The 12,139-nt window shown below is 36.8% G+C and overlaps 1 protein-coding gene across 1 annotated transcript in view; it reads right to left on the bottom strand.

Annotated features, from left to right (window-relative positions):
• The window catches only part of LOC148075044 (solute carrier family 12 member 9), a 79,722-nt gene that overhangs the window by 30,045 nt on the left and 37,538 nt on the right, over window positions 1–12,139 (bottom strand). Inside the window, exons 7-9 of the mRNA XM_087796212.1 lie at window positions 10,486–10,643; window positions 6,797–6,879; window positions 235–359 (exon numbers count right to left, since the gene is read on the bottom strand). Coding sequence (XP_087652338.1) covers window positions 235–359; window positions 6,797–6,879; window positions 10,486–10,643 — 366 coding nt within the window. The remainder of the gene's footprint in view (window positions 1–234; window positions 360–6,796; window positions 6,880–10,485; window positions 10,644–12,139) is intronic.

The raw sequence follows: 12,139 nt of genomic DNA, 5'->3' as shown, positions 1-12,139 counted from the left end.
ATGCAAACGGCATCTTTAAGTAAAGTTAGACATTTAAGTCAATGGGTTTATGTATAAACTATCTCAAGTTATGTAGTAGACGTGTTTATTTTTGCAGAAAAAAAACCCTGCATTTTCTACTAAATTGGTCAGATTAGTAAACAACTAGTTATTTACTAATTATTGATTCGCTCAATTCAAAATAACGCACTGTTTTTACTTTAAAAAAATGGCTTTTTTCCGGACGGGCCGTACCTGAAATTCGGCGCCGATGCCCACTCCAGAGCCAGGCACGCCAGGTCCACGGCCGCGTACACCAGCAGGAAGAAAATGGTCACAATGCTGGCGATGGTGTTGAGCGTCCCGGCGAACAGAACCAGCTGGAAGGAACAAACCCAGGCAGAGAATGGATGAACAACCAGGACAAGACATGGATCCAAACACAATGACAGGAACATGTTTCTCACTCTTTCACCTTCGTGACCCATTGTTTTACATAATGATGTGCAATTAAACACTTGTATTGACTTGTTTATCCTTCAGTCACTTCAACAAACACACATTTATTCAGACATTTGGCTATGAGAGCTGGGTATTGAACTTTGACCGAAATGCTTCGTTATATTCGAGTATCGAAAACATTCTTTGTCTTCTAACACGTGATCAAAACTTTTTTTTTGAAGAAAAACAAAGTCAGTGAACATCAGAATAATTTGCTACTTATTAGCACTTGAGGGGGAAATGTACTTAAAAAATGAAACTCGCAATTTGTACTATAGATAGTATAGTATAATTTTTTTAATTTCTGTTAGAATTGATCTTATAAAATTGGTATCGATATGTTTTACATTTATATTTTATTTATATCCCCTGAGGGATCAATAAAGTTTTACCTTTACCTTATCTTATTTCGCTACACTTGACATTGAATTTTAGTGGAATTCTTATAGCTGTTACGCTTCCTTTTGTTTGAAGTAATAGAACTGAATGCAAAAATATGTACAAACATGAGCTTTAAAAAGCAGCTGCATCCTCTCGTCCTCAGTCATCACAGGGATCTAGCTGTGCAGGACCTAACGACTGCTGCCATCTACTGGCTGTAGCGGCTTTTTAATTACAAACACCAAAATGAAAAAAAACACCAGGAATATTTGCATTTTAATTCTATATTATATGTATTTGAGATAAACTTTATTTAAATACAAACCATAAAGGAACTATAACTAAAAAAAAATCTGATAAATATCAATAAAGTAACATGAAAAAAATATTGATATATTTCGGTGCATCTTCTATTGAAGCCTCGACAAGAGAAAGTAATTAAGCAAGTCTAAAATTTAAGGCTGTTTGCAGCAGAAGCTAAAAGGCCAACATCCTGCACAGACGGGAAACCATTAGCATGTTAGCCTTTTAGCTTCTGCTTTAAATAATCTTGAATTATATACTTTTTTTTGGAACAATTTCTCTTGTCGAGGCTTCAATGTTACAAGATGTTACGGACGAGCATTATGGACGTGTTCGGATGTTTTTAAGTGTCTTTTTAGACAAGGAAAAAGTGAGCACCAGTCGCTACATTAGCATGGACGTAGATAGAGAGAAAAACTGTTAAATATCAATAAAGTAACATAAAAAAAATATTGATACGTTTCGGTGTATTGTGATTTTAAACACCTTTAATCCCCTGTAACATCTTGTATTGAAGCCCTCGCTATTAATACCTATTTTTTTAAATATATTGTTGCTAATAAGTTAGCAATAGCATACTCAAAACTCACATAAGTAATTCATAAGTAAATACTTTGACTTTTAAACCATACACAAGATCTAAGGCTGTAAACAAAGAGATAAATTGTAGCAATGAAGTACACAGTGATATATTTATATACAGTATGATATTCTTTCTCAGCACTCTTTGGTTCTTCTCACGGTGTCGGTCTCCGGGCGAGGATGAAAAAGCTGAAGTGGAAGAAATCGATATCTTAACTTGAAAACGATCAGATGGAAAAGAGACACTTGAGTGGTGCTTCTCTTTGTGATGGGATCCACAGCTCGCTCGTCTCTTAAATTATTGGACGACAGCTTTTACTTTGAGCCGAGAGAGTTTTTCTCAGGGCTTTCTTCTCTTATATGATTTTTTTTTTTTAATGCATATCTAACATTAAACAATTCATCTTCACACAAATATAAGGCATGAGACGTCCTACAGATAATTGGCGGCAGAAACAGTCCGAAGACCACATGAGATAAAACGTGTATGAATCAAGCGCCACACTTGAAAAAAGTGTAAATCTTAAGGATCAATATGAAGCATTCGTTCCCGAGATCGCCTGCAGAGATGATTACGAGTGAACGTGATTATCTGGCGTCCGTGGCGGGAGAGATATTAAAGTCAAACAATTCCTCGAGAACTCATGAATCTCCGGAGTTGGATGGATTGTGTCCAGCGTTCATTAAGTCGCCATCAGGATCTACGGTCGGATTGTTTGTTGCAGCAGCAGCTGCGAGACGCGACGGACTCGTTATCATGTTCTGATCATTTGAAGGATTCAATTACTGTGACAGCATGAGCACCGATTAGAAGCTTGTTATGATCCACTCGTCTCCGGAGGCTTCATCATCTCCCTTGTTTAGTCTCCTTGTTTCCATATTTACGCTTCCCTTGTGATGCTTCTTCTGTCCATCCACTCCATCTGGCCATATATACATCCCATCTGTCCATCGGTCAATTCTATCCATCTATCCATCCATCTATCCCATCTGTCCATCTATCTATCATCCATCTATCATCTATCAATCATCTATCCATCCCAACTGTCCATCTATCCATCCATCCATCCATCCATCCATCCACACATCTATCCCATCTGTCCATCTATCTATCATCCATCTATCATCTATCAATCATCTATCCATCCCAATTGTCCATCTATCCATCCATCCATCCATCCATCCAAACATCTATCCCATCTGTCCATCTATCTATCATCTATCAATCATCTATCCATCCCAACTGTCCATCTATCTATCCATCCATCCATCCATCTATCCATATATCCATCCATTCATCCCATCTATCAATCCATCCATTCCATCTGTCCATCTATCCATCCATCCATCCCATCTGTCCATCTATCCGTCTGTCTGTCCATCCATCCATCCATCCATCCATCCATCCATCCATCCATCCCATCTATCCATCCATCCATCCCATCTGTCCATCTATCCATCCATCCAATCTGCCCATCTATCATCCATCCATCCATCCAATCTGTCTGCCTGCCTATTTATCCATCCATTCATCTATCCATCCCATCTGTCCATCCATCCCATCTGTCGGTCTATCCATCTCATTTATCAATCTGTCCATCCCAGACTGTATGTCCATCCCATATATCGATCTTTCCATCCATCTATCTACGTCCATCCCTCTTATTCCATCCATCCATCTATCTATTCCTTTCCATCTCTATCATCTGTCTATCAATATCCAACAATCAAGCTATCCACCCATCCATCTATCTCCATCCATCCATCCATATATCTATTTATATCCATCCAGCTATCTATAAACCAATGTCCATCCATCTTTCTAACTATATCCATCCATCCCGCCATACATCTATCAATCAATATCAATCCATCTATCCATCTATTATCAATATCCATCGATCTATATATCAATATCCATCTATCTATGTATCATTAACCATCCATTATCCATCTTTCGAATCATCTATTTTCATTCATCTATCCATTCGTCGTCCTCCATCCTTCAATCAATCATCTTTATCGTAATGGCTTCAAGTGAGGAAAACTCTGATGTTGTTTATTGTGTATTTGACTCTGGATGTGTTGCTGCTGACGAAACGAGAATATTTTCCTTGAGACATGAAATTGTCTCAGCATTAAGCAATTGATAAAATATGATTTTTTTTTTCCTCTCCCTCCATCAAGAATGTAAACGAGTGCCTTTAGCTTCTTCAGATATTTCCCCAGACATCTGTTCATTTGATCAGAGAGGAAAACAAGCTTGTCTTTCAGGCTGGGAACATAATCATCTCCTCTTCACCGTTATCTTTGCATGATTCATCGTCTGCCTTTTCTATTTGTGGACACTCACGACACAAACACACTGTACAAAGAAACTCCAATTACCGTGTGGTTAACTGAACTCCACAGGAGCTGAAACCCATTGAGTGTTGGGATTTATTGAGGAGCAAAACATTACTGCAGTGTTTTGATTACTCATTTTATATGAGGCGGGGTTTAAGAAAGAGATGTGGGTTTCTCCACACATCGCTCAAAAGAAGGGCCCGTCTGGGCAAAAAAAAGATGGAACGGAGAAAAAAAAAGAAGAAGAAGTAGAATCTCCGACCTTGGGCAGTGAAAGTCAGTGGGAGTTTCTCCAGCGCTCCCTTGGGAGCCTGCTAAACCAGAGCATTAATTAGCCATTAAGAGTGAAACTAGTCACACTGTGAGAGCTCGTTGTGTGCAAAAGGTGAGTTTGTGCCTCTCGGTCCTGAGGTGACAGGATAAATGACTCACAGTAGGTCTCGCTAACTAGTTCCGTTTTTCTCTGGGGATGTTTAAAACTGATTTATCACCTATTAAACAGTGATGATACAAGAACGCTCGTGCAGATAGTCCACAGTTTCCAGGGTATTATAGAGTTGTTTGCACATAAACTTTGATAGTGGAGCATATCTACACATTAACCAAAGAAAAAAAAAAGAATAAAGAGGCAAAGATAAAAGTAAAAGAAAACATGTATGAGCATCATTTAAACAAATTACAACCACTGCATGATAATTCATCATTTGAAACTTCCAACCTTTTTCTGCGATTTTATAGCGACTATTAAGGCCATTTTGTGTTTTCAATCACTACCATACGCAATAATAAACTACAATTAAATTCCAGGTTCTCACCTTTTATTGGCGTTGATTAAAATCAAAACCTGTCAAATGTTTCGGTTTGGTTTTGGATTCCTTTTCATAAAATAAAAACTAAAAAAGGGTTGAGCAAAGAGTTTAATAGTTCCAAGAAAAAGGGATTTTGTTAAAAAAGAATCCTACATTTTTTTTCAAAGGAACTTCATGTGTCCATACAACTTTCTATTTATACTTAAATAGTTTTGCAACATGTTTTGCTTGAGAATAAAAACAAATTCAAGTTGCTCTGTTCTGCTATTCTTTGTGTTTTCATTCGGATTTGTATGTTTGAAATGTTGAACCTGATGTGTAAGAGACACCTTTGTCTCTTCTTCTTCTGTTTATCAGGGTTGGGGTCGTGAGGGCAGCAGCTTCAACTAGGAGGCCCAGACTTTCCTTTTCCTCAGCTACATCTTCTAACAAGAATTCTGAGCCGCTCTAGTAGGAGAACTCACATTTCCCCCGATCCTTTAAACTCGGCATTGGCTTCCAGTTCCCAGAGAACTCCCCCCACATGGTGCCTTCCAAAAAACACATGTGGATAGGTTGAGCAACCTCCCATGCAACCTAAAGGATCCTGACAGAGATGATTCACAGCTCCACAACCTGGACCAAACCACACTTCTTCTCCTGAATTTGAGGTCAACCTTCCAGCGGACCCTCCTTTCCAGGATGCCTGGTTGGTTTGCCAGGTTTCACAAGAGAATCTGAGAGACTTTATTCATTTATAACGTTTATTTCAAGTCAATAAACTTTAAAGATACTAATGTTAGAGATCACTTAACTCTTATTCAGTTTTTGTTTTATTCGATGTAGCCACATATCGGTCCAGATAGAGTCAGAGTCAATATTAACAGTTTTGAACTTTGAACACAGGAAAGAATAATAATTATTACATCTAAAAAGGAGAAACTGTTGTTTTTTTTTACTAAAATCTCGGATTATTAAGAGTTAGTTTAGTCTTTCATTTTATTTGATGAAAAGCTTGTGACATCCATTTTGAAACCAGCCAAATATTTATGTAATATTTCATCTGTAGCGCAGCAAACAGATCCAACAACAGCTTTAAAGTTATTAATAAACAATGTCTGAGATGATGTGTGGAAACACACCCAGGATACATATGTACACATTTCCCTTTTCGTTCCATATCTTTCCCGCCCGTTTGAAGCCTGCTTTTGTATCATCTAAACAGAAGATAAACCGCTTCATCGGCTTCTTAACATTGTCGGGGACGATCTTAGGATTTCCATCCTCCTCCGCTGGCGAGTCGAGGAGGCAGCGAGAGGGAAAGAGAAAAGACGGCGGGTAAATAATGAGACGCCGCTCTGCCTTTAGAGCTCACCTCTGACAACAAGCCTGATGAGATCGTCGGGCCTGTTTAAGATCCGCCTTTTTCTGCCGACATTCAACAGCTTGTCTGCGACGACTTCTCTCCCAACACAAAAGTCTTTTGTTGAAAACAGAGAACTTGAAGCAGCATGTGTGTCTTTTGTTTCTTAGCTTCTATATGATCCCTTAGTATGAAGGGAAATCCAAACTATTAGGTATAAATCAAACAAAGATCTATCAGAGTTCCATCGAAGCACAAAATTAAATGTATAGTTTTAAAGATTTAAGATTGAAAGACTGATTAATTGTTGATTTATTATTATTTCCTAATATTAAGTAGATTGTGTTTAGTACAAACACTACAATAAATCAACAGATATGGAAACAAGACTGGAAGAAAAACGCCCCAGCTTTTGCGGCCTCGGTCGTAAAACGCCGACGATGCATTCAAGGGCGTCGTACAAAATCGGACAGATTTTTGTAAAAGATTTTTATACACAGTTTTATATACAGTTTTGCTTTTATATACAGTTTATTTAAAATAATCGACTCACCTGTACAAGGAACCAGGAAATAAGCACCGAGACCCACGGGTTTCCACTGTGTGACGTCTTCTTGGCTGGAGACAAGACTTTACCTGTAGAGGGTCAAAGAAAAATAACACAAATGTTAACATGTATGGCTGTTTTTTAGGCAAATTTTCACATTTAATTTATCTCTTAATGAAAATCAACCATATCCGAATGCTTTTAGGATTAAAATTGTGTTCTTCAAAAAAGAACTGTGTTAAATTAAACTGAAATGTTTGCTTCAGCAATCTTAGCTAAATGTTCTATTATCATAAACCTTTATGTGATCAGGTCGAGGTGACACAGAGATTACATCACATGCCCACTTGTAAATGATTGAATTAATTTTCTTTCTTTCTTTTGTGCCGATAAAAGAGCACTTTTCCATAATATTTCAAGACATTGAATTACAGTCAAGACTGCCAGAGCTAAGATCAAGATGCTACCGAGTTTTCAAGACAAGACTAAAAAAACCTTCTTTTTACCAGTACAAAGTTACAAACATATACAGTATAAAATGGCCCCCTTTATGTTTGGAGGGATTACACAAAGTGGTAAGCAAGAACCATTTAATTTTTCACTTAACATTGCATAAGAGGTCTAATCCCTCTCAACAACCCTCTCAGTAACAAAGACCTGAGCGACTCATGTGAGGCTTTGCCGCCCAGCCAACTTATCACAGCACAGGATCAATTGACGTAAATTTAAATACAATATTGCGGCGACCTATCAGCTGTCATTCAAAGAAGTGTGTAGAAACGCATCATAGCAATTTACCATTTTGTTAGCACCATAAGTAAGGTGGATGCGGTAGTTAGTACTTCCCACTAAGTTCAGTGGCAGCGATGAAGTTCATCTGTTGTTTAAATAAATCACATTTAAGTAAGTCAGTAATAATTGTAAAGCGCTTTTCTAGACCAGGGTCACAAAGAGATTAAACAATCAAAACAATACCCAATAAAATATATACTTAAAAGTTCAAGACAACACCGATAACAACAAAGGATTTTTAACAGAGTAAACAAAGACATGAAATATTTCAACATGTAGTACTGTTGGCAACAAAAATAAAAATACACAACAAAAGAGCTAGACCAAGGACGGTGAAGACCAAAACCACCAGAGAAATCCTCTACAGTGTTTTGGTTAACTCTAGGCCAGACAGAGACTTCATAAATGTAATCAGAGTGTCCCATAACATCAGTCCATTAGCAGTGGTTTAACAGTTGTACTACTTAATTCAGAGAGAAATACACAACAAACTATTACCGATCTATTATATTGAATTTTAGCTGCGACAGCTAAAGAAAAGATGGAACTCTGTGCTCAATTAAAAATAATGTCGATTAGGTCAGCGCTGTGTTTGTTTACTTGTACATGTCTGGTAAATAATTGCATCGTGAGAGATTTCCGGAGTCTCGCGGTTGTTTTGGCCGACCGGTTTCAAATGAACGACTTATCTTGAAGCCCCCACTAATCAACACACCTTTTTATTGTTCCAGGCAGAAGACATGTCGAATCACCTTCCAATTACAGTTGGCTATGAAAGGCCAGCTGAGATGAAAGCAGACGAAAATAAACATAATTGGGCCGACCAAGCTTTGTTTGGACGGGCCGTTGAAAGGAAATCAGACGGTGACGCAGAAGGACAGAACATGGTGTACGCAGACATATTTACCTAATAATGAGTCCGATTCCCAGGCAACCAATGGAAGCCATGATGCGCCGCGAGATGCTGGAGTGAAGTCAGGTAAGACTCACTTACGGTGACTATTCTGAACAGGTGTGAAGTAAAGCTGTTGTGTAACAGGGCAAGGTAGAGATAGAACGTGGTATCTATCTACATTAGTCATGTTTAAAGGCTTGAGAGGCCCATGTGTTCCCCTTATGACGTATTATTCAACCAGAGAATCTACTTTTTAAATGTCACACCAGCTTTTATGACAACTTTCCATTCATCAAATAATAATGCAACGTGAATCTACAAGAGTCGACAAAACGGAGACATTTTAAAAGATGATCTTTTCAAACTTCTCGAGATCTTTTTAAACTTCTCAAGATCTTTTAAACTTCTCGAGATCTTTTTTAACTTCTGGGGATCTTTTAAACTTCTCAATATCTTTTTAAACTTCTCAAGATCTTTTAAACTTCTCAGGATCCTTTTTAACTTCTCAAGATCCTTTTTAACTTCTCAGGATCCTTTTTAACTTCTCAAGATCCTTTTTAACTTCTCAAGATCTTTTTAAACTTCTCGAGACCTTTTTTAACTTCTCAAGATCTTTTTAAACTTCTCGAGACCTTTTTTAACTTCTCAAGACCTTTTTTAACTTCTCAAGATCTTTTTAAACTTCTCAAGATCTTTTCAAACTTCTCGAGATCTTTTTAAACTTCTCAAGATCTTTTAAACTTCTCGATACCTTTTTTAACTTCTCGAGATCTTTTAAAATTCTCGAGATTTTTTTAAACTTCTCAAGATCCTTTTAAACTTCTCAAGATCCTTTTTAACTTCTCAAGATCTTTTAAACTTCTCGAGATCTTTTTTAACTTCTGGAGATCTTTTAAACTTCTCAATATCTTTTTAAACTTCTCAAGATCTTTTAAACTTCTCAGGATCCTTTTTAACTTCTCAAGATCCTTTTTAACTTCTCAAGGTCTTTTAAACTTCTCGAGATCTTTTCAAACTCATCGAGATCTTTTTAAACTTCTCTGGATCTCTTTAAACTTATCAAGATCTTTTTTTTACTTCTGGAGATCTTTTTAAACTTCTCGCGATCTTTTTAAACTTCTCAAGATCCTTTTTAAACTTCTCGGGATCTTTTGAAACTTCTAGAGATCTTTTTTAACTTTTTGAGATCTTTTTAAACTCATCAAGATCTTTAAACTTCTCAAGATAATTTTAACTTCTGGAGATCTTTTTTAACTTCTCGAGATCTTTTTTAACCTTTCAAGATCTTTTCAAACTTCTCGGGATCTTTTTAAACTTTAAAAGTTTCTCGTCATGCTCACATTATATTCTAATGTACATAAATAACAGTATTGAGGGAGAATGTCAATCAAACAATTGGAAACATTTCAGTGAATTCAGTACCAAACACACTTAAAAAGTAGTTGGAATATTTAAGTGATTGTGTTAATTCACGTGATATGTTTTAAATGCATATAATGTTGAATAAAATAATTAGAAACTCCTGATTTAAACATTGTAAAGGTAAATTAATTCACCTTTAATCTCAGACTGAAAAAGAAATGCGTGGACCTGACAATGATTTGACACCATATTTCCTAAATGACTTTTGGACTTTAAATGATAGACATTTTTGAATTGTGAAAAAATGTGATAAAAGAAAAGTAAAAAACTTTTAAAAAAAAGGACCTGCAATTGCCTTTGAGAATTCCTGAATTCGGAAAAATCGATTCCCCGATTTCTTTTTGAAGATGTTTTCATATTTGAGTTGAACCTTTTGAAGATATAGGTTTTTAAACTACAATCTTAGCTTTGGAACAACAAGGCCTTTCCTGGGATCGGCTTCAAGAAAAGGTAAAGCTTTGAAATGAGTTCCAATTTAGTTGAAGACGAGTGAAGAAGAGAGGAAGACTGGAGGAGGAACTTGCCAACATAAGAATCCTCGTACGAGCTCATACTTTTAAAAGTTAAAAACTGTGTGACGACGTACCGAACAAGTCGTCCCGGGCCAAGGCGTAGAGGATCCGGGAGGCTCCGATGAGGTTGCTCATGGCGGCGCACAGAGTGGACGAATAGACGCCGACGGTGACGAAAGGGTTCCAGATGTTGATGTCTCGGAGAAAACTGTAGTCTCTCTGGAGCAGCACACTGGAGAGGAACATCAACCGGTTAGAAATCGTGGCTTCAGTCACTTTTAAAAGCATCGGACTTTCTTGTAATTGCACGATTTGAAGCGTGTTCTTTGATATAAATCACTTGTCTTTAATAATTTACCTTCAGAAGTTTAACTCAATATTATTTTCATCGTTTTTGTCTAAGTTAAATTGTAGTTTTTGTAGAAATGTGAGCCACATATTGAAAATTAACAACCTTGACGATTTTTTAATAACAAATACCATAAAATAAACAATATAAAACTTGATTCATCATTATTTGTGAGAAATATTTTTTGTGGTCCTGATTTAAAAATCAATGCTGAACCTCAATTATTATCAATGAGGGATTTTATAAACTGCCCTCACGTGATCAAAATACTTTTGATATTTTAATATTTTAAAATATTCTTTTTCTCTCTGAAAATAAAACTACTAAATGTGAGATAAACAGTAGTGTGAGATAATTCTTACCCTCATCCTGATTTCTTATTTATTTGCATGTTCTTCTCTTAAAAAATAAAATAAAAACGAAAAGAAATACAGTTTTTAAATTAAAGTATTTTTGGTAGAAAAAAAATCTAGTTTGCATGTATTAGGTTTTTGTTTTGCGAACCCATTGCAAAGTAATAATGTTTACGTGTAAATCACCCGTGCTGCATTCAAAGACACCTTGAAAATAGGGAACAAATATCAGGGAAAATCTTTCTTGTTCTTTATCACTTTGGATTTTTATTCCCCCTTTTCATTGTGCTCACAACCCCTAAGGGGGTTCAGACATTTTTTTCTACTGACCCTGGAAATCCAGCGATTCTTACTTGGACTACAGGGAGGACGTTACATGTGAACCGTCCTTGAAAACACATCATGGTTGGATGCAAGTCTTTCACAAGACGTCTACACTTCATGGCACAACCAGGAGCTGAGGTGCTTACAGGCTTAATCAGAACTTCTTCGTCATACTGAGAAGATTTCAGACTCTTTTCTAAAGAGGAGGTTACACTTGAAACCTGCCAGGTTACCCCCGATTCGATTGTTCTTGGAAGGCTCTTACGAAGGGTTTGGCCATGAAACGACCGCTAAGATACGGGTGTTTCCTAGGAGCGTTTTCTTATCTTCCTTCCTAGGAGAACCTTAAGATCAAGCCAAAGAAGCCTCGTAAGTAGCTCTTAGTTGCCTTTATAATGTTATTGTACGTGTAGTTGTGAGAAAGCCCAAACATTTTATATATTTAACTTGGTTAACTGGAGTGAAACCGTTATAGTTGTAGTGTGTTTTCTCTTTTTTTTTTTTTTTACAAATTTCCTACGAACTTGAATGCATCATTGGAATATTACGACTGAGGCCACGAAAGCTGAGGCGTGTTTCTTCCAGTCTTAAAGAAGAAATGACAAAAAGGTGAGTTTAATGATTGTTTTACGGATAAATTAGACTCACAGATGTTATTTAATGCTCAGTAGATAAATCACAGTGGGACGTTTTTATTCGTGC

The sequence above is a fragment of the Callionymus lyra genome, chromosome 7 (genome assembly GCF_982586985.1).
Source record: "Callionymus lyra chromosome 7, fCalLyr1.hap1.1, whole genome shotgun sequence".
Taxonomy (NCBI): domain Eukaryota; kingdom Metazoa; phylum Chordata; class Actinopteri; order Syngnathiformes; family Callionymidae; genus Callionymus; species Callionymus lyra.
Note: the sequence above shows the minus strand (reverse complement) of the source record. Positions and strands in the feature narration are given on the sequence as shown.